Raw genomic sequence first — 25,940 nt, 5'->3', positions numbered from 1 at the left:
CCTGTGTAAAGATGAATCATCTGAGGTGCGAGGTACAAAATGTTTAAAGCATGAATGCCATTCTAAATAAAGGCTGTAGGGATATTCAGGTCCCTGGTGTCTAAATCTTGAATGTAGATCCTTAACTGTACATAAGTAGAAACCCAAGAGGAAGATACACACCCTTCAGCATCCTCATCTGCATCTCAACAGTTCCTGTTTTTGGGACCAACTATATGTGGTACAGTGAATGTAGAAGCACAAGCACATACACGCAAAACTGCCAAGCGAAGGAGGAAGGAGGGCTGTTGAGATTCTTTAAACAAAAAGACATTTTTAGAAAGGTCCTCTTGAGTGGGGAAACAAAGAAGGGAAGTGACATGATGTTGCACAGGAGGGAATGTGAGGGTCACCGGTGGCATAATGGACACACCTATGGAACGGTCTCATACATAAACAATCTTATTTTAACACACACACACACAACAAGGTTCTTTGAGCTGCTCTCAAAATAGCCGTTTCCTTGTCTCCCTACTTATTTGCTGATATTAGAATCATAAGGATGTTTGGTATCCACTTTGTCTTTCCTTCAGAATAATCTACCAGAAATCCACTGTGGTTTATCAAGGGATGTTTTGATTATCTGCCGTGATCCACCTGGAAACCTGTGATAATAGATGAGATAACATGCTAGGAATAATTCTGTCCTAGCTACTTAAATAGTTAAATGCATTGCAGTGGAAATGGCTTGATTGTTGGCAGATATTAACCTGGAAATTATTACAATCCACATGTGCCACATGCTCATTACAACATATTTCTCTCCAATGGGATACTGTTGTGTTTACAGGAAGTGTTTATCAAACAACAAACCCACTTTTTCATCATCTAAACATGGATCTCGGCTACGCGAATGGCCAACAGAATAAAACACAGTAAAAATAAACTGTCCAAAAATATAACTTTGAAAATCTTTATGTAAATGCGAAGTTTTTGACATATTTGGAAACATTTGCGCCTCTTTGAAACTTCCATAGTTGTCCACCAGTATGTATCATTGGCTTGATTTCAAACCACTCTTTCATGTGGAGTGCATTCAAATGTGATGTGTTTGAGAGTTTTATTGCATGTAATGCCTGTTTAAAATACACCTGCAACAGTTCAGCTTGATGTAATGCTCTTTTTGAGCAATCCCTTTGTTTGCACAATCTAGTTAGATACTTCAATTTCAGCTTCAACATTACCTTCGAGAACTCTTTGATATGATGCAACAATCGTGGTTGGATTAATGACTACAAGCTGCCCCATCCCTCCGGCAGTGAAGCAACCCCAAACTATAACATTTCTTCTACAATACTTTGCTGTTGGTATGGGATTTTTCCCCTAAAAAACTCTCTTTGATTTGTACAAAACTGTGGCCATACAACTCTGTCTTTGATTCATCTGTCTGGGGCACATTATTCCAAGAGCTCTTGAAGTTCATGTCCATTGCCAAACTTTGTTGTCACTCTAATGTTCTTTTAGGATAAGATATTTTTTTTGGTATGCCTTTGAGATTCAGCCAATTGCTTTTTCATTGTAGACGCATGTACCCTGACACCAACAACTAACTAAACCTGCAGATCCATTGATAAAGTTTTGGGCTTCTCTAACACTTCTTTTGATAACAAGCCAAGTTTCTGGTCTAAGGCCAAAATTTTCATTTGAAATATGGAACACCTTTTTGGATTTTGTTATATTGGGATAGGGATTAGTTAGTTAGTTTTATGGAGGCCTTAAATAACTCTTTAGATTTTGTCAAAATGTCTCTGCAAGCCTCAATAGCAAAGACCTCAGCAGACACTTGTCACGGTCTGCGGAGGCAGACCGTGCGGAAAGGTGTGTGGTGGACCCAGGTGCGAACACAAACGAGGATGCAGGAGTGGATTCCAACAAAACGAGCCTTTTATTATGGCTGATGAAAAGAACAAAAACAGAATGAGGGCAGCATACGTGTAGTACTCAACAGAAAACCTAAACTGGACAAAACTAAGGAAAGACTATGGCTGGAGGTACAGAACACAGGAGGTGGTAACACAGACGACGCGAGACAGACTGTATGAAACACAGAGACTAAATACACATGAGGGATGATCAGGGGAAGTGGCCACACATGGGAACACAGCTGACACACATGAACTTAACGACAGGACAGAAGGAGTGAAACTGAATACACTGACCGTGAATACAGACTTTCAAAGTAAAACAGGAAACATGGAGATTAGACAAGACACATGAACCGGGGAGACGTAGTACAGGGGAGATGACATAACCGACAGCATGGACTTGACAATATAAGACACGCAGACATAAACACACGAAGGGCAAGGGAGACTTAATACACGGGTAATATGTACAAATGGCTGGACTGCCTTAGTGACCCTAAACAAAGAATAAACATCAAAATAGGCTAAAACACAAAACACTGGGTCGCACGACCCAGGACCATGACAATACCCCCCCCTCAAGGGCTGGCTCCCGACAGCCCAAAACCGAGAAACCAAACAAAAACAGAAAAAACCCCACCCAGGGCGGGAGGCGGGGGACCAGGACGGAGGGACCAGAACAGGAAACAAAACGAACAACAGAACACACAGGAGCACAAGACCAAAGTCCAAACAAAGTTCAGGGGGCCGACCCAGAGCCCACAGGCACAAGAGTACACGGGTCACATGGTCGGGGGGCCGACCAGGCGGGCGGCACAGGTGACAGAGCCGGTCCGGAGGCCGGCCGCGCAGAAGGCAGCGGCGGCGACGAAGGCGACGGAGCAGTTCAGGAGGCCGGCCACGCAGAAGGCAGCGGCGGCGGCGAAGGAGACGACGGAGCAGTTCAGGGGGCCGGCCGCGCGGAAGGCAGCGGCGACGGAGCAGTGTCAGGCGCACTGGCCGAGGCCCGGTGGACACAGGACCAGACGAGGCTGAAGACTCCGATGAGGCCGGACCAGACGAGGCTGACGACTCCGATGAGGCCGGACCAGACGAAGACGACGACTCTGAGGCTGCAGCAGACGACGACTCTGAGGCTGCAGCAGACGACGCAGAAGGTGGCTGGATGGGCGGCTCGGGCCCCCCAGCCGACGTGGCATGGTGCTGGACGGGCTCCTCGGGCCCCCCAGCAGACGTGGCATGGTGCTGGACGGGCTCCTCGGGCCCTCCAGCAGACGTGGCAGGTTGCTGGACGGGCCCCTCGGGCCCTCCAGCTGAGACATGAGGCTGAACGGGCCCCTCGGACCCTCCAGCGGAGACATGAGGCTGAACGGGCCCCTCGGACCCTCCAGCTGACGAGACATGAGGCCGGAGGGGCTCCTCGGGCCCTCCAGCTGGCATGACGTGAAGTGGTGTGGATGCTGCAGGATGCCGGATAGGCACACCCGGGCATCCAGCAGCAGGCGCAGGGTGAACAGTTAAGGAGGCCCCTGGCTGGACCGGGAGCAGGGCTGCCACCTGGACAGGGAGCAGAGCAGGAGGCTGTCGTGGTGGCGATGACTCTCTTGAGCCTCCAATGGAAACATGAGCCGGTGCAGGCGCCTGCAGAGCGACGAGCGACAACCGCTCCCACCTGAGCGCCGAGGCTGGGTGCGGAGCTCAGCTGTGTACTGACTGGCATAACTTTGGGAACCCACCTGGGTGTAGGAACAAACCGGACGGCAGCCATTCCCGCCTGGGGTGTAAACGCAGGATATGGCTGACCTCCGGCTGCCCTGACCCTGGTGGTGGGAGCTAGCTCAGGTGCTGGCTGGGTGTCCACTGCCTCTACCTGGAGATCAGACGCAGGTGAGAGGTCAGGTAACGCCACAGCCACCCTGGGAGTGAGCACGAAGCTCCGGACACTGTCCTTGGCAGATGTAAGCAGAGGAGCAACGACAGACAAGGACCTTGATGTCTCTAAGTCCTTAACACAGTCCGAATTGTCCTTAGTTGCCCTTCTTGGGGAGCTAAACACTCCTTCTGTCTTGGAGCACGATTCAAACAATATTTCAGACCAGAAGCAAGGTGGCTCAGTGACACAAGTGACAGTTATGTTGTCCCAGGAAGCATGACTCTTAAGGCCAAGACTCGATGCATGAACCCACATAACACAACCAGGACTAGGTGCAGATGGTTTGAACACAATAATTTGGCAGTCACATGGGAGACAACTACACTTACTGGAGTCTAAGAGCCCTGTTGGCGAGACTGAGTTAAGGAGGGGTTCAGCCCCACACACTAGGCGGCTGTAGAAAGCTAGTGAGTGGGATGCACATGGACTTGGCGTGGCATAGAAAACATAGTGGACTGGCTCTGAGCAATCCGGCTGAATTGTCCTTAGATCGGCCAGTTCATTAACTGCAGTCAAAAGGCCCTGGCCCAGGGGTGCGGTTAAAGGGCTAGCTGGTTTGTGATGATTAGCGTGGCGCCCCCCCCCGACAGTCTTGGAAACACAAAATACAGCCTTGTCATTAGATAAGGGGAAAGCACAACATAAACAGACCTTCACTTTAGTATTAACAGAAATCACAATGCCATTCACAGACATAGGAAAACCCGGCAGGCCCTTAATACTCGTCCAGCCCCGGCGGACTGGTGCAGAAGAGCGGTTGCTGATGTCGGACCCCAAAGCACTCACTCTGGTCAAATCATCAACAGAGTGAGGAACCTGGGGCCCGATTAGCGCCGGAACATAACATACAATTTCCCGATCAACACCAGACGTTCCTTCTTGCGCTGGGCTAGTTACATTAAGCAGAACATTCATTATTCGGCTTGGGAACAGGGAAAAAAGACCCCAAAAGGTGGGTGCTAGTCAAAGGGAATACAGTCTTATTACTAGTCAGATCAGACGTTTTCTCACGTGATTTATAGTCAATGGATAGCAGGGGCTGAGACACAGTCTTCGAAAAGGCTCCAGATGCCGTAACAGTCTTAAAAGAAGCCTCCTTAGCGAAAGACGCATGTCCTGGGTGTGCAGCGTCTTCTCTATCCTCTATCTCCCTAACCTCCCCCTCAGCCTGCACACTCATAATAACAGGGTTTAACAGAACATCGCACGGGTTGATCCCCAAAACCGAAGTGCCTATGGCCGGTTTGGCAGTGTCAGGTTCACAGTACTGTGAGGGCAGTGTGGCGTCCCCAAAAACAGCATGCCCAACACCAGAAAACTTAGCTTTATTGTCAATACAAAACGTAGGCACGAGAGTAACACCTTCAATATCATGTCAACGGGTTACATAATACAGTCTTTTCCCGTCACGTCCAGAGAAAGTCAAGCTCATTGGCTGTAGTATTCTCAATCTGGAACCCCTTTTTCTAAATTTATTGATTTGGTACTTAATATCGAGGTTTATTTGCTTTTTCAATTCGACTGACACATTGTTTTTAAATGATGAAAACAACCATGTAGTGTCAGCTTGATTTATTTAAGTATATCGCCTTTAATAAAAAGGTATCAATCGTTGTTCTTGTTCAAATCATTAGCTTCCAAGGGGCTTACATTTTCTTGTGATAGTTTGGTTACTCTAAACAAAACTTAAGGAAACAGTCAGACACTTCCTGAAAAATGCCTATTTGCTTTCTTTTTCACACAGAGCCAGGACTGTTACAGAGGTAGCAAGTAAACAAGCAATCTTACGAGGACGAAGAAGCATATGCATATGCACTCAAAAAAATGAAACGTTGACTTTAATTAAAATTATTTTGTCAACAGGTTCCACGAAATTGAATTATGTTAGTTTAAAGCAAAAATCTTTAGTTCATCTAATTTAAAAAAACTACTTAAGATTAACAAGACATATTTAAGACTAACTAAATCAAGTTATGTTGTATGAACAAAGATGATATATTTTCAGGTTAGATAGTTTAGATTAGTTACTTCAACACATTTCTTATTTGTGGCAGTAAAATGTTAAATTTAAGTTAGATTAATTCAAATATTATATTTTCAGCCACCTTGTGCTTTATTAATTAGTTTTACATAAATCTATTTTGTCAACAGGTTCCACACAAATGAATTAAGTACATCCAACTTATTTTTTAAAATTTCTTTTATTGCCAACACATTCAGTGAGCATTTGTGTAAACCCAGTCCAAAATAAAACACAACAGCTCATTAGGGTTAGTAATTAACAGTATGTAGACAGATGCAACATCAAGACTTTAAATTAAATGTCTGTATCTACCAGAAATAGAAGAGAGAAAAAAAAAAAACGCATTGAAGATCACATAACACATTGATAAGATGACACTTGAGTTATGCACATGTGATGCTAGTAAGGTCTGTGAGTGTTTTTTTCTTTTAGTGTCTAAAATGGATAGCAAAGTTGCTATTTGCAATGATTGCTTAGGGTCAGTCCAGTAACACAATGCCAATGAAGTGCTTTCCTTTAACAATGCAAAGTGAAGTGTCCACCTCAACAGCCACAATTTAAAAAAAATTTATGTAACAACAACAATAATAATAATAATAATAATAATAATAATAATAATAATAATAAATAGTCCACTGATATTAGCAATCAAAGAAAATTACATCACCATCCCAAATAAAACTTTAACAAAACATGCCAACATTATGGTCTAACAATAAAACAGCTTGTCAGCGTTCAGTTTTTTTGCAACAGCACAGCAGTAACCATTTAACACTTGCCACTGTCAACATTTATTTTACTAGTGTTTGGGCAAAAAACTTCAGATGTAAACATTTTAACATGGAAACAATTGTTCGTCTTTAAAAGTCCACAAAATATACATTCATCCTGCATTCCCAACTTGGATGATCTGATATCCTCGTGTTGGTGTTGTTCCCAGACCATCATGAAAATGTTGTCACATTGTTGTGACGTTATTCTTTTGCGCGCCAAGCCATTCGTGCATTTATGAAATTCCAATGTTGCAAGGACAATATCAATTCTGCTTACTGTTTATTAAAGGGTTACGGTTAGGGTTAGGGTCAGTTGATCGGCGGACAGAGGCAGTTTCACGCAGCTTAAGTACAGTTTTTTGTTTTACGCCGGTTTTTCCCGAAGTCGCAAAAGTATGACGTCACAACATTCTGATTGGTCACTTGCAATGTTGATCCTGGAACAACATTTAGTATGATGATCTGGGAACAACACCAACACGAGGATATCAGATCAACCTCCTAACTTACCCTTATTTTTAGTATGTATTGCAATTACCTTTACAATGCACACAATGTAACACAAACTGAATATGAACATATTTCCACCTCATAACAATATGCCTTGAACGCTAATATACACACCACCCTTCAACATTTCTGGTGCAGTATCATCTCTCAATTAAATCCTTTAAATCTCAATACTTTTGATTGTCTCTTACTAGCCCCCCACAACAGTAAAATCTCTCAAATTGTAGTAGTTTACAAACTTTTCAAAATGTTCTAAATTTCTCTTAAATGTAATTTTCCCGTTATCTGTCATTTACAAATTACCATTTTATTCCCATTCAGCCTCCGAAAAACTTCTGTCCATCTGACAGAACATTCATCATCCAAATTAAAGGTTGGCTTATTCATTCAGTGTATTCTTGAGCAACTGTACCTTGGTCAAGAGTATGCTGACATACAGATGAAGGAAGAGCTTCTGAAGTACTTCAAAGAAAGCTTTCAGTCTTGAGGTTAACTGAGATTCAGTGCATATATCCCACCCATTAAGAGTGCACATGCAGAGGCCAGGTCTTCCAGGCCATGCAGGACACACTAGATGGTTATACCCACATCGGCTGGAGGAGTGCTGGCATCAGCTCTTTCGATGGTAAAGATAGCAAGGGTAATTTGTTCCAGCTCCCTCTGAACAGCTGTAGCTTAGACACAAAAACATAGAAAAATGGCATCCAGTTTTAAAAAAAGAAAGAAAAAGGGCCAAAGCTACCCTTTAATGACGTAAACACAATATTAGGAACATGCACCCCAGTGTGCCACTATTTCAGACTACAGATTCAACGATAAATATAAATAGTTTGGGTATACAAGAAGATTTCCCAAAACATTTAAACAGGTTCCATGCAAATTACAACAACAACAACAACATGCAACAACATTAGTTATTCAAAATTTGGTTTAATACAGATAAAAAACTAAACTAAAATTACCAACCAATTATTCTTTGAAGAGGATGCTTGGGTCTTCATTCAGGTAAAAAGGTAGTGCCCTGAGGACACACTCCCTCCCCTTTTCAATACTTTCCTTCTGTAGAGAGTGGCAGAGATACAGGAAGAGAAAACAGATATACTTTAGGATGACAGAAACTCACATTATATGCAAAATGAATGACATATCCACTGCACAGATAGACATGTACACAAGACCAACTAATCATCACATGGACATGAATAGTTAACCTGTTGGGCAGGGTTTCCACCACATTATATATGTCCATAATGGAGGTAAAGACAAACTAATACATCATCTTTTTTGCATTCAAAACATAACATAAAAACATTCACTTCTGGTTTAACCTAAATCAAGGGATCAGATTTTACATATGTTTAGGTAATTTAAATTTTCCAACGTTTTGAGTACCAAACTTTGTCTTGCTTAATATAAATGTAAGTGCACTGTGCAGCTACCATACACTAGCTGTTTAAATTTGAAAATGATCTTATTAGCCATAATATTTTGCTACCAACAGAATAACGCACCTGTGTGGCTGGGGCCAAAGTTTGTCTAATTTTCTTCCCTGCAACGCCTCCTTTTTTCTTGAAGACTTTTATGAGCTGGTCAGTGTATTGGTCAAGTTGTGTAAAAAGCCTTGGAACATGTGCAGCAGTAGTAATCCTCACATATTCTGCTTCCACCTGAAAATATGTCAACAAACACAACATACTGTACTGTAAATATACATACTATATGTACACATATACAAACTAAAACTAATGTAGTAAGACCTCATTAAAGCTATAATTTTAACACAAACATTTACACAAAATGCTAATGGAGCCATTACAGCTTTTATTGTTATTTATCAAGTTCCAAAAAATATTGATCACAGCTGATCTGAAAAGAATTTCATGCCTCAGGCCCTTGAACTGCAACCTTTACCATGGTTCAGATGTGGAGAAGAAATAACAGGGGCATGGGATGGGTCACAAAAGAAAACTTAACTTATAAAACAGTTTTGTTTTTAAAAGTATAACAGTTCACATACCACATACAAGCTCAGCAATACCACATACACCACATCAGTATAGGAGGGAGCAGGTAAAGGCAGGATCTGAGATTTATAAAGTAAAACAAGAAATTCATTACTTAATTTCAAGAAGCAAATTATTGTTTGAATTACAACTAAATAAAATACTACTCAGAAGAAAAGCAAGAGATTGACACTGCCATGTGCTAACTTTCTATAGAAGCAATTATCACCAGGTCTGTCGACCTCCATTGTCTGTCCACTCATATGTCTTGAATAATTTTATTAAAAAAAGTAAGTGTGTACTTTCACAAACTGTAATTTATAACTACATTGATATGTATAACTCCGCTAGGAAACATGCTGTATTTACAGACCATTTTTACATAATACAGATTACTGATAGAGCAGAACAATGGTGTCACAGTGGCTTTCGCCCTTGACTTTTTGGATTTTAAATGTCACTTTATGCTATCCTTGCTATCCTATTCGATATTTCCGACTCTCTGATTACAGAAAAGGAATCCCAAGAAAGCAAATGGAAAAATAACCCCTTGAAAGAATAACCCCATGAACCCCTGTAGCTAATCCCTTAATAAAACAAAAAACAATAAAAATGTTTCTTACACAGTCCACAAAATAAGCATGTCCAGGACCCAGTAAAACTAATGTAAAACAAGCGCACGCAAACGATATAACATGTCTTGTAAGACAAACGCAAAATATAACCATGCTGGACATATAGATACTACACAACATAGTCAAAGAAAAAAAGTGGTCTTACCTCTCAAAGAAACAGTAGCTTGGCGCCAAAACAGCCTTTTTCAGTTAAATTTGAAGTCTTGCGCATGATCAGGCACAAGCCGTGAAACCTTCTTGTTCTGCGCGGTTTCATTACAACTGTTTTTGCATTACTGCCACCTTGTGGATATACAAGGTATATCGATCCTAATTGACTTAACTTAAATGTTATGCGATCAAGTAACACATTAGTATTATGTACGTTGAATAATAGACACAATTACGTAGACTTGATTAGAAAAACATATGTTAACTTAACAAAAACATATATTTTCAGTAAAATGAAAATAAATAATTAATATACACTGAACAATCCACCTCATTCATTTTTTTGAGTGTGTCTGCCTGAATTTTCTTTTAAATCAGACAGAAAGTTGTGTAAAGTTCTAAACCTATCCTTGAACGGGTGATGTGGAAATACAGAAAGGCCTAGAGAGGCTGGTCTCTCTCTTTTTCTCATTTGTGAAGACACACATCCACACACAGATACACACAGCTCACACATCTGTTATAGGTTAGATCTGTTACAGAGAGTATGAATCTCAAAACCAGTGGGGGTAAAGCCATCAATCATACCTCCCTCTTGCTTTTTCTCTCTTTTAATGACACTTGAGGCAACAATAGGGGAAAAGTTTGTGTTTATTGTAACGTTAAAGGTAAAGCCTTTTTATTCTCAAAATAGAAAGAACAGAGGAACTACAGGCAGTTTGGCTGTATATATCGAAGTTTAGGCGGTTATTGTCTGTTATCGTAATAATAACTTGTGGTAAGCTAGATTCTAGATGGGGGTAAATAAGGAGATTTAGTTACATGTGATTTGCAAAGGCCGATTTAACTGCTTCAGGATGAAACGTGTTGGTTGTTGCACAGCCTCACAAATGCTCAAAGCTAATAGTATCACAGATCCAGATGTAAGGCCTAACTCTTCCTAACTGAACGTGGTGAGCAGTTTCCCCATGTACTCGCAGTCTCTGATAGGATAATGGGGATTTGGGGGCAATAAACAAAGGAACCAAGAAACCACACTTCAAAAACACAGTCACATTATACTGCCATGTGACATGTTAAACAAAGCCTCTTAAATAACTGGAGTAACTTGATGATGGTAAGATTGCTGTGACTGTTCCCTAGAAGAGGCCTTGTTTAAATATCACGTATTACCAGCTATATCTGTTATTTTTATGTCAGTCTGTTAAACACAGATTAGCGATGATATTTAGATTAGAGCTGTTATGACACTGACGATTTAAAGGAGACAGTACTCACACACAGGCTGATTGTTTTGTGTCACATGATGTCTCAAAACTATTTAAAATCCATTAGGAAAGTGGGAGAGGCAGACCAAGAAGAAACCACCTGATTTTTTTGGCAGACTAGTATCGACTCTACCATGACCTTAGCACAGTTACTGGGGGGCAGGGATAGCTCAGTAGGTAGAGTGGTTGCCCCATGATCGGAAGGTCGGGGGTTCGATTCCCCTTAACAGCTACCCTGAGGTACCCCTGAGCAAGGTACCGTCCCTACACACTGCTCCCCGGGCGCCCAATGGCTGCCCACTGCTTCACTGAGTGAATGGGTTAAATGCAGAGAGCAATTTCCCCACGGGGCTCAATAATGTACACACTTTCTTCTTCTAGCACCACCTGCTACAGAACTACACACACAGCAGAACTGACCAGGTAGCCCAGCTGAGCCAGGTACAGTTATGTTTTTTGTTCTCTGAGAAATTAAGGTAAATATTATTGCAGCCTGATACCTTTAACTCTGCTCTGTTGGTGCACTTAGCATGGACAAATGGCCAAAGCTAATTCACACAGAGTGGTGAGAGATGAGTGATCAGTGTAGTTTCAGATGACTGATGCATATAATTTAAACAAATTATGTTCTGGTAAAAATAATAACAAGGGTAAGATCTGATTTAACTGCTTAATTATTTGATTTTTTTTTACCTTAAAGTATATATTTCAAAAGGCCTCTCGTCACAGCCTCTGTGTTTTTGTACACTTTGTCCACCGGCCTTCTCTCTCAGTTACTGCTCATGTTCCTCATAAGAAACGGGAAATAAAAGCATGTCTAATTCATTGTTCTGTTGAATTTATCTCACACACTGCTTGCATGCACTCATAGTTAACACAAAACAGAAAAAATTTTTGTCCTTGGTCACTGTCTTGGTTTCTCGGATGTAAATAAATCTTCTTTTTTTCTTTTTTTTTGAAAGGAGAGAAAAATAAGCTCTGCATACCAGGAAATATTTTGATATTTGAAGGGATGTTTGATGAAAAACAAAGAAGATTTTAACATGATTTTCAACTATCTGGAACCAGTACTTAATAAAGTGGAGAGACAATGGCGACCGAACCACCTTTGATTTTAAGCCTGTTAATATAGTCTACTTGGATTTATATATTGTTGTTTCTAGTCTTACTGAATACTCAGAGTCCCCTTTTAACCATACCTTCATACAGTGCTTCATTCCATACCCTACAAACACTTTGTCTACCTCAGTATTATATCACCGGTTGACCTAACATGTATTTCTTTGAACTGTAGGAAGAAGCTGGTGTGCACAAGCAAGCCCATGCTGGCACAGGGAGAGCATCACGCTCAAGAGCCGGGCAGCTTCTTGCAGTGAAGCAACACTGATAAACAGTCTGCCAGTGTGCCCGCCACTTATCTATGCAATTGTGAAATTCAATGAAAATAGCAGGAGTAACTGGGTCTCTTAAGCCTTGACCTTAAATTCTGTGAATAATCTCAGATCTGAAGGCCAGAAGATAACAATAATAAACAGAAAAAAATGGATGAAGAGAATGATCAGAAATGATGGTATAATATTGCATGACAAAACAAAATAAAAACAAAATAAGGCAATTTCATTGAAGTAACCATGATTCATATAATCCAGGGAGTTATATCTTTTTCAAGTCATTAATAACTTGAAGGAAACTCTCTTAACACTCTAAATGCTGGACTGAAATTTACCTTTTGAAGATTTTGACTGAATGACAACCAGCTGGCCTTGGACAGAATTGATGGAGCATGATTACGAAGCTCACAGCCACGACCCTGAATGGGATGCCACACATCAGTGATATTGATGAGGAAACATAGAAAAAAATATTAATTTCACAGTTGTACGAGCTAAAGCTCTTTCTGAAGTATATGTATGGCACAAAGACGGTTTTCTGCTTTGGCCTCTCTGCAGTCACTTCGCACTGTGGTATGTATGCGATTTGTTACCCATTTAATTTGAGAGCTGGGAAACTGGGTCAGATCAGATCAAATCTGATTAACGGTTGCACAAAGGTTGATGTAGATTAAGTATGTGCAAAATAAGTCCTGCTTATACTGTAATGGATACGTTTTATTATGTGCCTGTGCTGGACAGAAAGAGCAGCAGGTCTTTGCGTGGAAGTTATTTTCTGGTTCCAAATGTCTCATTTTGGGACAGCCTGTAGCACTCCACTAACAAGATGAGTCAACAATGTCCTTTTATGGCTTTTGGACACTTATTACTCATTTGGATGAGCTAATGCACACATGCTGAAAGCAAAACACGCACACACAAAAGCCCTTTTGGAGAAACCTTTACACTGTGAACTATTGACGTTGTAATTTGGATAAACAGGATGAGACTTGTTAAAGAAAGCCACTGTCTGCCATAAACCCCCTTTATTACTCAACCACAGTGGTCTTAGATGTCTCAGTCAATATAATGATGCAAAGGCTATAACAACAAGCACAAACTGACATTTTGAGATTTACAGTAAGTTAGAACCCCAAGTCACTTTTTAGATAAAAAAAGAACAATAATGACATAATTGTAAAATTGAGACGTGTTAATAAACAGTTTCCTGTCTAAACCCTTTCAATTTTATATTGATGTTTCTTACTGAAGCGTTGTCTGTCACCTGATGCTAAACACAAATGGGCAGTAAGTCTTTCCTACAAATTGTCCAGCTAAAAATTAAGAAGGTGGGAATGGTAAGGCTGCACCAAAACAGCATGGAGGTGAATCATAAGGGTCCACAGAGCTTAGAGGAACTGAATTAGGGCATAATTATTTGTAGATTAATCACTCTGATTAACACTATTTTAGATTATATGTAGTCATTTGACCCATAGTTGGTACAAAATACCAGTCTGTGGAATTGTATGTGCTTTTCTAGTGGTGAATGAAATTGTTTCAAATTCTTTTACAGGGTGCAAAGATTGTGATAAGAATGTATAATGTCATAATACAAAGGATTGACATGTTTTGTGTATCAAATGCCACCCTGCTATGACTGTGTGGGCTTTGTGCAAATGGCAGAAAATGACAGAAAAACACTGTGCTGCCAAAGAGTTTGAGCGGTGCTTTAAAGGCGCTCAATCAATTTAGACATGGTGTTGAACACAGTGAGCATGAAAGGAAGACTCTTCATAGAAAGTCAAAACAGGAACACAAACAACGTCAGTGCACCAGGACTGAACTAACATCACATTTTGAGCAGGATTAAATCAAACTGTCCTCAGGTGGTGTTAGTTATGACGCCCTGCAGGGAAAAGATTCTCTCGGTCCTCCTTTCAATGCTGCCAGGAGCAATGCGTGATCTGACGCCAGAAACAGATTCTGACAACATGAGTCTCCTACCTACTGAGAACAGCTGGGTTTTGCCTCACATTCAAAACAACGTTGCAGCTATGTTTTTGTGCAACAGTCGCATCTGGTGTCATTTTAGATTTGCAATAATGGAAGGATAGCGTGGACATTTTTGGTCTAATCAGAATGGATTGCATTTGTCTAGCATTGGTTGGTGTGTTTCCAAGAACTACATACCTGACAGACACTGGCTTTTGGAGTTGAATTTTAGTGAGGTCAGATGTGACATGTGTAGGTTTTGTGTGTTTTTTTTCCCTTTGCATTCTCACATGTGCACATTATATGACAAAGGTGTGAGCAGCAGAAGTAGGTGAATTATTGCAATGCCAAACGTTGACCTCATGTGGCTTTTCATGCCCTTTTGGTAGAAAGTTTTTGAAGTTTGACTCAGTCCCTCACATCTCACATGTGGCTTGTATTTGCACCCAAATACCTCCCAGATCTGTTGGATTTTTTGAAATGAATGTTAACATAAAACTCTTTATCTTCAGCTAGCTGGCTGACTTTAAAGGGTCTGCTTTACAGCAGCATAGAAGGGTATTTAAACGCCTTGCAGTGCAGTTATGGGGGGCTGTTTATCTCATCAGAGTGTGCGTGTGAAAGTAAGCAAAAGCCAAAGGGATGAAGTTAAATTTCTCAATACTAGTAAATTTGTTGACACTGCCCAATTAAGCCGAATGCTAACTTTGAGCAAGGCCTAAAAACAAAGAGCAAATGTGGTTTGAAAATGACTTTCTGAGTGTCCTTGTTCACTCTCATTCATGAACACAGGCAACATTTCCCAAACTTTGTGCTTGCTTGTCAGTTACACAACACTGTGGTGTGGCATCCTGCCCTGTTATTGTTAACTTGCCCAATCTCCTCTTGGAGAAAACAGCGCCTTTGCTTCAGCTGATGATGGACATATGTTTGATGCTTTCTCAGGCACATTTCTGGGAATTTCTTGAGATCTTTCAGATTGAGGCCATATCGTTTCAGAAGATATGAATTTGAACAATTCCAGTATTGTGTAACCAATATTTTAAATGGATTAAATCTTACTAATATGTAATTCAATCAAAAATCCTTCTATGTTTCTTTTCTATTGATATATAGGTTGCATATATTAAGACATCTGTAATGCATTGTTTTAGCCCTGCATGCTGGAAAAGCTGTGAGGTTTGCAAGATCAATTTTAGAGCATATTTTTTGAGGACTCATTGTCTGCACCATGTCCCCTGCTGTCTGTGGTGTATTACAACTCTGGGAATCGGCATTTACATTGTGGATGGGAATCACAAAAGAGAAGGAGAATGAAAAGAGATGTTTTCTTGTGAAAAAAATTAAAAGCATGCGTTTTGCTGTTACAATAATCTAATAAAGTATGAGTTAGCCCATCACAGCATGTAGTAAAAGATACTCACTCTGGACCTGTATGGAGTAAAATCCTGATCAAAACACATGACTGAGTTATTGAGTAACACTGTAAATATAAGAGGGTCACCTAACGCAAACAGCAATGAGTGTCAAGATAATTTCATGTCTAAAATCAGCAATTAAATGATGAGTTTGACATTTGATAAAATATAATGCTGATAGTTAGATGAGAAGATTTATATTACTGACAAGTATTTACAATGAATATGAAGCTATAACCAGTATCAGTTCAGCTTTACATAAAGAATGGAAGTAGGGGAAAGAGCAAACCTGGCTCTGTATTAAAAAACCCCCCACTATTATTCACTATAATCAAAAGAAGATTGTTATCTCCATCTGCAATAATGTTTACCTGGTTGCATGGTTCTGTTCTAGAACCTTGCAGTCCTAAAAGCCTCATCCCCCACCACAGGCATACAGTGAGTAGCAAGACCAAAAAAGAAGACAGATGATGACATCATGAAAAAAAGAAGCTAAAAGTAAGATGGGTTGCAAAGTGGCTTGCAGTTGTGCAGCCACTGTGTTCTGACTAGAATGCAATTCAATCATCCATCCTTCCATCTAAACCATTACCAAGCCAGCTATAATCACTCAAGCATATCTGCTCTGCCCTTGGTTCTTCCCCCCGAAATACCTCACCTAAGGACAGCCCAGGCAGCTCTTAGGTCTCGAGCGCCTCTTGAACACCCAACGCCTCATACTGTCTCTGCGGCTGAGCCCAGACTTTTGTGGGGGAAGCTCATTGGTGCTGCTTTTATCTGGGATCTTATTGCTATTATCAGTAAATCACCAGCTGTGCATTCATGATTAGCTCTTCTTTATAACAGATCAGCGCAGCATCTATATCACTGCAGACTATGCACTAATCCAAATGTCGATCTCCCACTCCATTTTACTTTCACTTGTGAAACAAGACCCCAAGATACTTTAACTTGTCTATTTGGAGCCGCAACCCCTGAGCAACCCAGAGGCATCTCAACTTTTTCCGGCCGAGAGCTATGGCCTCACACTGGAAGGTGCTAAATGTCATCTCTGTCGCTTGACACTCAGCTACACTACCCAGGATGTGCTGGAAGTCATTATGAGAGATTTGCAAATTGGACGAGTATAAGGGTATCAGCTGAACTGTGATCATATTTATGCAGGCAATGAGATTAGCTGACTGAATGCGGTTTTATGGCCTGCCTGAAGTAACCTACGATATGTAACACAATATGCACTTCTAAAGGTGGGATGAAAAAAATAAAAGACATTTTACTGATTTTTGAAAAAAGGTTTAGAAACAGACACTTGTTCTGTAATATTTGGATAAATCCAAGGCTGCTACTCAGGTGCACTAATCTCCTCAAGTCTCAATTCATAATAGTCTGATCTTGTTATCTAATGAGTGTTATATTGCGAGTGCTTACAGGCAAATGTTGCAAACTTTGGACAAGCCAGGCTTCCTTTTTCTCTTTCATGTTATTCTTTATGATAAGCTAACCATTCGTTGGCTGTAGCGTTATATTTAGCAGAATGATATAATGCGGGGGCATTATCAATGCAGTCATTTAACTCTGCAACTAACAGTGTAAGTCATCATGTAAATGGATTATTATAAGCTTATCCTTTATTATACTGACCAACATCTCGCACAAGTTACATTGCACATACATTTAGTTTGATTGCACTAAATGCATTGCATGGATGCGTATGTGTGTCCACAAAGATGAGAAGAATTTGAAATGTAGTTATTACAAGTATGAGGCTCTTACACATTCACCCATTTATTCTTACCATTTTCCAAATATTGTCAGATATTTTTGTTTTACTGCTTCCTAAGGCAACACCTTGGAATAACAGCTCTTTTTTTTTGGAAAATATAAATGTGATATAATTGTTCCTTAATTCCTTTGCATTTTAATTAACTGGTTGATATTAGCAATGTTGCCTCAAAGCAAGAAGCTGCTGGGTGGAGTTTTGTATGTTCTGTGGCTTCCTTCCATAGTTCAAAGACATGCAGGTAGTGTGGTTAGGTTTATTGATGAGTCTAAATTGGCTGTAAGCGTGACTGGCTATCTATCTCTCTGTGTTAACCCTATGGCAGCCTGGCAACCTGTCCAGGGTGTTCTCTCCCTCTTGCCCTGTGACAGCTGGGATTACCTCCAGCCCCACGATGCTATCCCCATGGATAAGCAGAAGAAAATGGATGGGGATGGTTGAGTCACGCCTAGGGTATATGCTTGACCACATTACATGAATTCTTTTTTTTCTGTATGCTGTCTGTCCAGTCTTAAATCCACACATTTAGCACAGAACATGTGATACCCAAATTATGATGTTATAGCACAGCCAGCTTTTACAATATTTTTACAAACTTAATATTATAAGGTTCGTGATTTGTATGTTCTTTTCTATGCTTGACTGCCTGTTGGCACTCACATTTAGCCTTCAGAAAACAACTCTCAATCATCTAATAGACCTGATTTGAGAGCCTTTGGGAGGGGAGGTGAATTTATGCCCCAGGGTCCTGGATAAAGGCAGGGAAAGGGAGAGATGGAAGGATCACAGTGCAACAGTAAATAACATTACAGTTTGAATAATGGGCTCCCTCTGCGCCAGGGCCTCAACTGGACTAATGACAGAGACCTGTTTTAGATTAGCCCTTATACAAACACACACACGCATGAATATGTGTGCATGAAACAACACACAGAGGGAGGTTCTATCAGTTTGGATAATCTGTTGCCTATGGCAAACATGGCTCTGTTCGGCTCTGGGAGAGCTAATTTAAAGGAGGAAACAAAGGAGGCAGAGGGCATCACACACATCTTCAGTCACGCATTCATCCTTTCCTTTGAATTATCAAGTGTGTGTCATCCATTTCCCTCTGTTGGTCTTGGTTTTCCCAGAGTTCATTTGAGAAGTTTGTGACTCAAACCTCCTTCAGGAGTGGGTCAGATTTTCCAGAATTACAGTTTACTATATCTAATTTGTCAACAATGTACTAGTTTAGAGCATTATCATGGTACAAGTCCGCCATCTGCTGTCAATACAAATTTCATCTGAGAACCTGTTTTCACTGTTTATGTCATGAGGTGAAAGATTTAATGTTTTATAGCCTTCATATTTTGCATGCTTTTGTTTTGAAATGTTTCTACTTTCTTCTCACATCTTCCTAATTAAACAAAGTATCAACAGTGCACACTCTGCATAAAAGATGGGAGGTGAGGACAGTCAAGAGAGCAGGTGCATATGAGGCACAAAGAAGAAGACAGCAGAGCTTCAGCAGAGGAAGGGGACCAACAGGATCGATAGTACAGATGTATGCCAAGGAGCTCTACCCTTGAATAATAATAATGGATTGCATTTTATATAGCGCTTTTCGGGGCCCTCAAAGTGCTGTACAATTCCACATTCACACACTGGTGGAGGCAAGCTACAGTTGTAGCCACAGCTGCCCTGGGGCAGACTGACAGAAGCGAGGCTGCCATATCTCGCCATCGGCCCCTCTGGCCAACACCAGTAGGTGAAGGCCTTTTTACTGGGTCCTGAGACAGAACAGGTGACTGGTTTCCAATGGCTGCTACTAGAGCATTTGTTTCAAGACTGTTGCACCCATACTTATAATATATAGTTGGACTTTAGCTTGTTTTTTCCACATTTATTTATTGTAAAAAATAAAATAAACTGCTACACTTGAGTTTTGTATTCCTTGGCTACCATCACTTTTTTTTTTATTAAGCTGCTCTCCACCAGTTTGAAGAGGACCTCTCCTCTCCCTTCCCCTCGTCATTACATTTACATTAGCTTTAAAACAAACAAAAACACCCAAAACATACACACCTCATGTACATGTTTATAAAGCAAAATAATAAGTACCGTTGTAAGGAAAGTATTATCAATCAAGCAATGATATGCAGATCATAATTTATTCCAAAAAAAAAGAAAAAAAAAAAAAAAAAAAAAAAAAAAAGCCAGTCATATTAAATGCCTTTAAACTCCAGATTTCAAACTCCATGGTCAAAGTGTCATCATTATCAGCTGCCCTCTATACAATAGCTTCATCATTGGTAAACATCTTGAAGTCTTTAGTGAATGTGTAAAAGGTTTTTTATACCATTCATTTTAAATCAGAACTACCAAATGAAATTTTCAGGGCTCAGTAATCAGACAATTTCCAAGGAAGGAGACTGGGATTCCAACACATTCTCAAAACACATCTGTGACCATGCTTTGCCATGTAAATTGTGTATAACATTGCTGTTGAATACTCCATTGAATTTCTATCTGATTAGTAATAAATATATCCTCCATCTCGCAGTTATTATAGCCCGTCTATTTAGAGTTTTTATTCTACAAAGGGGAAAAAGAAAAAAAAAAAAAAATCTGCAAAAGGATTTGGGTATACGTTGTATACCTTGGCTGCGTGATATTGGAGTCAAATCTAAGTCAAACACTGGATTACTAACTCATGTGCATTCAGCTGCTTCCTCCTTGGTATTTTCTACGTGTCAAAGTGTCTCTGACTGTTTGTTGTTTCAGTCTCAGTTCACATCCTCCCTGCAGGTCCTGGCTCCACTGGCAGGGAAAACAGAATGCAAGGCAGGGTGAAAGGGAAGGCACCATAGCTCTCAGTCTACCGCCTCTTCCCCCTCATCGCTTCTCCAGTTTTTTAAACCTGGCCTCTATAAAGATAAAGAAAGGGATGACTTCTCACTCTACTGTAATAAAAATACATTGCACTATAACTGAACAATCAAATAATGTTTGACCTTAACATTACAATATTTAGGTCAGGAATTGTTTGTGGTGACACAGCGCCATCTATTGGCATGGAAGCTGCCAACACGATTGTGCTGACTTTACCATAAATAATAACCTCAACAGCCAACAGATACAGAAAGAGCCTACACTGTCACCTTGACTGTGCTCTCAAAGACACAACAAAAAATAATATGTTCACTAGGCATAGCAAATTAAAACAAAGAAAGATGGTACTGTGAAATCAAAACAAACAATGACAAAGTTACTTTCCTAAAGTAACTTTACATTTAAAGATAAAAAATGTAGAGCCACCAGTGAAATCTAAAAATTATAATAGTAAAGAATGGATAACACTGCCCCAAATGTGTTTTGCTTTCAGCTGTTGATTTTAATTAACCTAAGATGTGCTTTTTAGAACATCCTTGACTCTGATTCAGTTATGTTGTGTCAAAAGATATCCTGTCCTCTGTGCAGAACAAACACTTTTACACCTCTGTCATTAACTGTCTTACCCAGTTTCTTGGAGTATGCATCCAATTTGTAAGCAGCTTGTTCAAGTGCAGATACTTGCTCCTCAATCTGGTTTATTTGGTCCAAGTAGGGCTGTAAACTTGCATCTAAAGAAAACATGCACACCAGACAAGTCTTCTTATATTACAAGTTCCAGTAACAGATGAAAATTATGGGGCTAGTTTTTTTTAGTTTTTTGTACTCACACTTGTTGTTAAGATCCTGTAGGTTACGACTGATGTTAATGCTAATGTCTTTCATTTCCATATACTTCAAGCTAGTAATCTTGTTCATGTTCTCCAATAGACGGTAATCCTCACAAGTGCCTAAGGAGATTGGGAGAACATTTAGAGAAAAATGGGTAAGAATGAATACGAGTAGCAAAGAACATCAGCAACTGGCCCTATGGCTTTGACATTTAAGAATATAACTGTTTCATTCTTTGAAAAGAAAATGCGAGTGTTTCCAATATTCAAAAAATAAGACCTGTTAGTTCTCCTTGCAAGAAGATGGCCATCTTTTCAAACATATCGGTGCACAACTCGTTTATATCGGGCTCTGCAGGCTCCACAGCCTCCTCTGCTGTCTCCACACCACCATCACCTGAAAACAATGCAGCAGCATTAACACAGCGCAGCTTTTAAATCCAGTTGCGAACTTAAATGTGGCCACAATATAAATGAAATAACGCAAAATACAATCACATTACACAAATAAGAAGGATGCCATGTAGAGCAGACAATGTAAGACCCACAAATAGAAAACTAAATAATTGGATTACTGTATGCTATATTAGCATTAGCTAGGGAAGTGCAAAGAAACCAGGACTCACTGTTTGTGCCGTGTTTTTTCGGAGCGGCTGCGAGGCTTTCCGCTGCATCCCCCGGGCCCTCTGCTTGACCGCTATCACTTGCGGTCGGATTCAGAGTCGCCGAATGAGTCGATGGTGCCCTGGATATGCTGTCCATGGCAGCGGCTTCGTCTCCAGTTGCTGCCATTTTGTTCCTGTTTTGATTTTCCCCTGTCACATGAGCCGAGCGTTCACGTGACGCACGCCCGCCACCAACAGCCGCCGCTCCCATTCTCGCGCTCTATGGCAAAGCCACGCCCTTCATTAGTAAACGGCTCTTCGGTATTTAAAGGGTATCCTCTGTAGCTTTAATATAAATGTAAAAAAAAAAGTTGGACTTTTAAATAACATGGTTTATCAGGCACTTATGCCTGAAAAAATATTTATTTTATTTATTTAACAAAACTAAATTATTATACATTTTTATAAACTACAGCAATTTATTATAAACTGCAATATCTTCAAACATTCATTGCTCACGTGTTAATGTTCAGTTAAGAAGGTTAAGTCTAAGTCTAAGTTAATGTCTGAAAGCATTTTGCTGAACAAAACAAAAGAAAACTAACCTGGGCTTGGGTTTTTCTAATTAAACCATTCTCAGAGTAAGGTGCTGGTGGTATGAGCTGATGTCTGATCTGAACTGATCCTCACAATTAATTATCTGTTCCTTCAGCTGCCACCATTTTAAAACTTACATATAGCCCTTTTATCATGTTTCGTCCCATGATTATAACCAAGTGTTTTGATCCCTAAGAAGGTTACACCAAATTTAATCGAAGAAAAGTTTTATTTGTGAAAATAACCACGGTAGGTCAAAATTTTAAGATTGTTAATACTTTATAATATTTCTGTGGTTTCTCAAATTTTGTTGCAATGCTCATTTTTCTAGAAAAAAAAGAACGTCTTTTTTCATTTTTATTTTACTTTCTAATCAAAATAGACGGCCATACATTATAATTACACCAGCAGTGAAAATGACACTATTGTTAAACAGTTTGAGAATGGATGTCAAATGTGTGGCCAGGGGACGAGGAAAGTGCCCGAACTGGCCTACTGCATGGCTTGGGAATGTAAGCATCGCAAAAAGGAGTCCAGGAATTTTGAACTTTTTACTACACACACACACACACACACACACACACACACACACACACACACACACACACACACATCTCTCTCTCTCTCTCTCTCTATATATATATATATATATATATATATATATATATATATATATATATATATATATATAATTTTACTTACCATGCCACAACTAAAGTAACCCATCCCACTGATGGGTTTCCTTTCTTTACTACAGTACGTCATTTTTTTGTAAGACCAGGTGAATGTGAAAAATTATTGTTCAAAATTGGAAAGAAAAGGGTCAGGACTTCTTTAAGTAGTGTTCAAAACTGCATTGAGCCCATTTAAATGACATCTCAGGCTGTTGTTCATCAGTTTAATAAATGGACTGTTTATGAAATGTGAACGTTTCCAGAATGCACGTAAACTTAAGTGAAAGGAAAGGGGGACAGCTGGGATTTTTAAAAATAAATTATTAAGCAATAGTTACATATGAAATTGGGCCTTGCGTCAAAATAAAATGATTTTCGTTTCCCTCTGCGCGCTCCCGCGAGAAGCATGCAGCGCTTGGCAGGCAGAAGTCGCCGTAACACCTGTGTCGGCGCTGTTGTGAGCGAAGCAAATCGTGACAGGCTAGTAGCAGCGGACTGTAAACATGGCGGCGTGCACAGCTACAGGGCTGTGCCGAAAACCCCGTTACTACTAGTCTGCTAGACAGAGACACCCCAAAAATGGAGACCGAAGAGGAGCAGCACATAACGACGCTCCTCTGTATGGGCTTCCCAGACCCCGACGTGATACGAAAAGCGCTCCGGCTGGCTAAGAATGACATCAACGAGGCAGTGGCGCTCTTGACGAACGAAAGCCCCGGACTCGGGTATGGATATGAACCGATGGAGAGTGGGCCTAACCCCGGCTTGGGCTCGAGTGGAGAGGGGGAAAACAGCGGGCGGACTGGCACAGGAGGGTTTGACCCTCCTCCAGCATACCACGACGTAGTGGATAGTGAGGTAAGAGAAACCTGTAGTTTTAGCAACCATGAATTGAAGCAGCGAGGGGAGGAAACCGGGCTAATTGCCGCTTGCAAGAAAGAGTGGGCTCGCCCATTTAACTGGCTAAACTTAGCATCTTCAGTGCTACATGCACCTAACGCGAACTGTCAGAGCAGGAGGTGAAATTCTGTTCGATACTAATGGAGAGGGCAAGAGAGTTGCCTGTGATTGATAAGCTTCGTTCCTTTAAAAATTGCGCTGAAAGCCTATTTTGAACATAAAAGCTAACGCGGTTAGCTTGTAGCAGGCTAGCTAACGTTAGTTTAGAGTTAAACGCGCCAGTAAGGGGACCAAGGTTAGGAGCACAGAGGCATCACTCTGGGGGATTGCAGTTAGAGATTTCAGCTGGGACCTCTGGTAACAGGTAAACAGCTCTATCAGCCAGTCAGCCTGCAGGCAGACAGTTTGATCTCTTATGTCTGCTTTGCATGTGTTAGCTAACGTTAGCTGGATGGTTATCAGACTGCTCCGCTCCTGTAGGAATTGCAGTCCACTCGAACCGGGCTTAGAGCGGTTTCGCAATTTCATTTTTAAGCATACGTGGCCATTTTGATTATTTTTCTATTCATAATGTCAGTTGTCATCATATGAGTATCTATTTTTGTGTCATTCATTGATAATTCTTACATATTGCGTGTATGAGAAGGGTTGCAGTTGATTGAAAAATACCAGTCACTAGTTCTTTCACAGTAATTTACCTACCTACAGGTCTTAACACTTTGTCCTAATTTACGGCGTTTATGTGCTATTACAGTAAACCGCAGATGCCCATCTACATATGATTCACCTGACACCTTGAACACCTTAAACACAAACCTAACCTCAAACCCATTGCTTTTATAGATTTGCAAAAACTTAAGGCTATTGAAAGTGACCAGTCCTTCAATTTGTGAGGTTATTGATTCAGACTTGATAGCCACCTGTTGTGTCCCTTTGATTGTAGTGAGATGCTGTGATTGTGGGTCAATAGAATAAGTACACATAAACTACTGACCTGTTCCTGTTTACATCTGCTTTTTCTTCTACCCCGTTATCACGGTGGTGGTTTATTACAGGCTGTTTTAGTAAGTGTAATATAAACAACACTTGGCATTCACAGTGTGCAGAAAATAGAGCACACCCACAGGTCAATAAGAAGCCTATGTTTAAAAACATTCTAATAATGATGTTGTTACAGATTAATTTACCACCAAGTAACTCCTGTTATTTAATCCCATTTTCCCCCTGTTTGTTCATCTGCCAGAAAAAGTTAGAAGTACAATTTGAATCTTTTTCCAACCAAACATATTTGCTACTATTTACTAGTTGAGCATTTATTGTAATTGCTATATAAATGTGTCTGTGCGTGTGTGTGTGTGTGTGTGGCGTATTTGATATACTACAGAGAAATAAATCTCACTCATTCCTACAAAAATTATAAAGTTATAGAGAATAATCCAAAGTTGGAAAGTGCTGTATTTGCCCTCTTCTCTTCCCTTGTTTCTTGTATTAATGTTCATGAAGGCTGTCATAGGTCTTTGGCCTCATGTCATGCTCCTAAATATAGCCCTGCAGTGTCCCTGACACACACAAACACGTTGCAGTTTTTGCAGAGGATCCCAGGAGGATTGCGGGTGCATAGTAACAGTGGCACTGAGTTACCTCATTGTCCAGGCCAGCCACACGCATGCAGTGCTTTTCAGCCTTTTCCCTCTAAAGCCC

At 40.5% G+C, this 25,940-nt stretch overlaps 2 protein-coding genes and 1 long non-coding RNA gene across 7 annotated transcripts in view; 1 reads left to right on the top strand and 2 right to left on the bottom strand.

The window, feature by feature from the left end:
* Nucleotides 1-5,876: 5,876 nt before the first annotated feature.
* On the bottom strand, nt 5,877-10,016 carry LOC308394623. Of its 2 annotated transcripts, none has more exons than XR_013971260.1 (5): nt 9,770-9,909; nt 9,161-9,226; nt 8,655-8,810; nt 8,110-8,202; nt 5,877-7,817 (listed from the first exon to the last, which is right to left on the bottom strand). It is a non-coding gene; the product is annotated as an uncharacterized lncRNA (long non-coding RNA). The 2 variants fall into 2 exon arrangements; XR_013971259.1 differs by lacking the exon at nt 9,770-9,909 and adding an exon at nt 9,927-10,016 and having other exon boundaries at nt 5,878-7,817.
* A 9,608-nt stretch (nt 10,017-19,624) lies between these two features.
* On the bottom strand, nt 19,625-22,295 carry bloc1s2 (biogenesis of lysosomal organelles complex-1, subunit 2). Its single transcript, XM_080878753.1, has 5 exons — nt 22,090-22,295; nt 21,744-21,860; nt 21,464-21,583; nt 21,260-21,364; nt 19,625-20,668 (listed from the first exon to the last, which is right to left on the bottom strand). Exons 1-5 carry the CDS (start codon nt 22,253-22,255, stop codon nt 20,637-20,639), a joined length of 540 nt encoding a protein of 179 aa, XP_080734879.1. The 5' UTR covers nt 22,256-22,295; the 3' UTR covers nt 19,625-20,636.
* A 1,481-nt stretch (nt 22,296-23,776) lies between these two features.
* The window catches only part of usp24 (ubiquitin specific peptidase 24), a 34,902-nt gene continuing 32,738 nt past the window's right edge, over nt 23,777-25,940 (top strand). For 2 of the 4 annotated variants that reach the window (XM_080876855.1, XM_080876854.1), the window contains exon 1: nt 23,777-24,197. In XM_080876855.1, coding sequence (XP_080732981.1) covers nt 23,919-24,197 — 279 coding nt within the window. In that variant the 5' untranslated portion in view covers nt 23,777-23,918. The remainder of the gene's footprint in view (nt 24,198-25,940) is intronic. The other 2 variants (XM_080876857.1, XM_080876856.1) reach the window with 1 other exon arrangement.

Source organism: Rhamphochromis sp. 'chilingali' (genome assembly GCF_963969265.1).
Source record: "Rhamphochromis sp. 'chilingali' genome assembly, chromosome: 3".
Lineage (NCBI taxonomy): Eukaryota > Metazoa > Chordata > Actinopteri > Cichliformes > Cichlidae > Rhamphochromis > Rhamphochromis sp. 'chilingali'.
This window is presented reverse-complemented; position numbering and strand designations above follow the sequence as displayed.

What these genes read in the sequence shown, in the direction of transcription:
- bloc1s2 (XM_080878753.1), bottom strand. Translation starts at nt 22,255, where the DNA reads ATGGCAGCAACTGGAGACGAAGCCGCTGCCATGGACAGCATATCCAGG. An exon ending in GAAAAAACACGGCACAAACA is followed by an intron (nt 21,861 to 22,089) that starts GTGAGTCCTGGT and finishes CATTGTTTTCAG; the next exon opens with GTGATGGTGGTGTGGAGACA. An exon ending in CTTGCAAGGAGAACTAACAG is followed by an intron (nt 21,584 to 21,743) that starts GTCTTATTTTTT and finishes CAATCTCCTTAG; the next exon opens with GCACTTGTGAGGATTACCGT.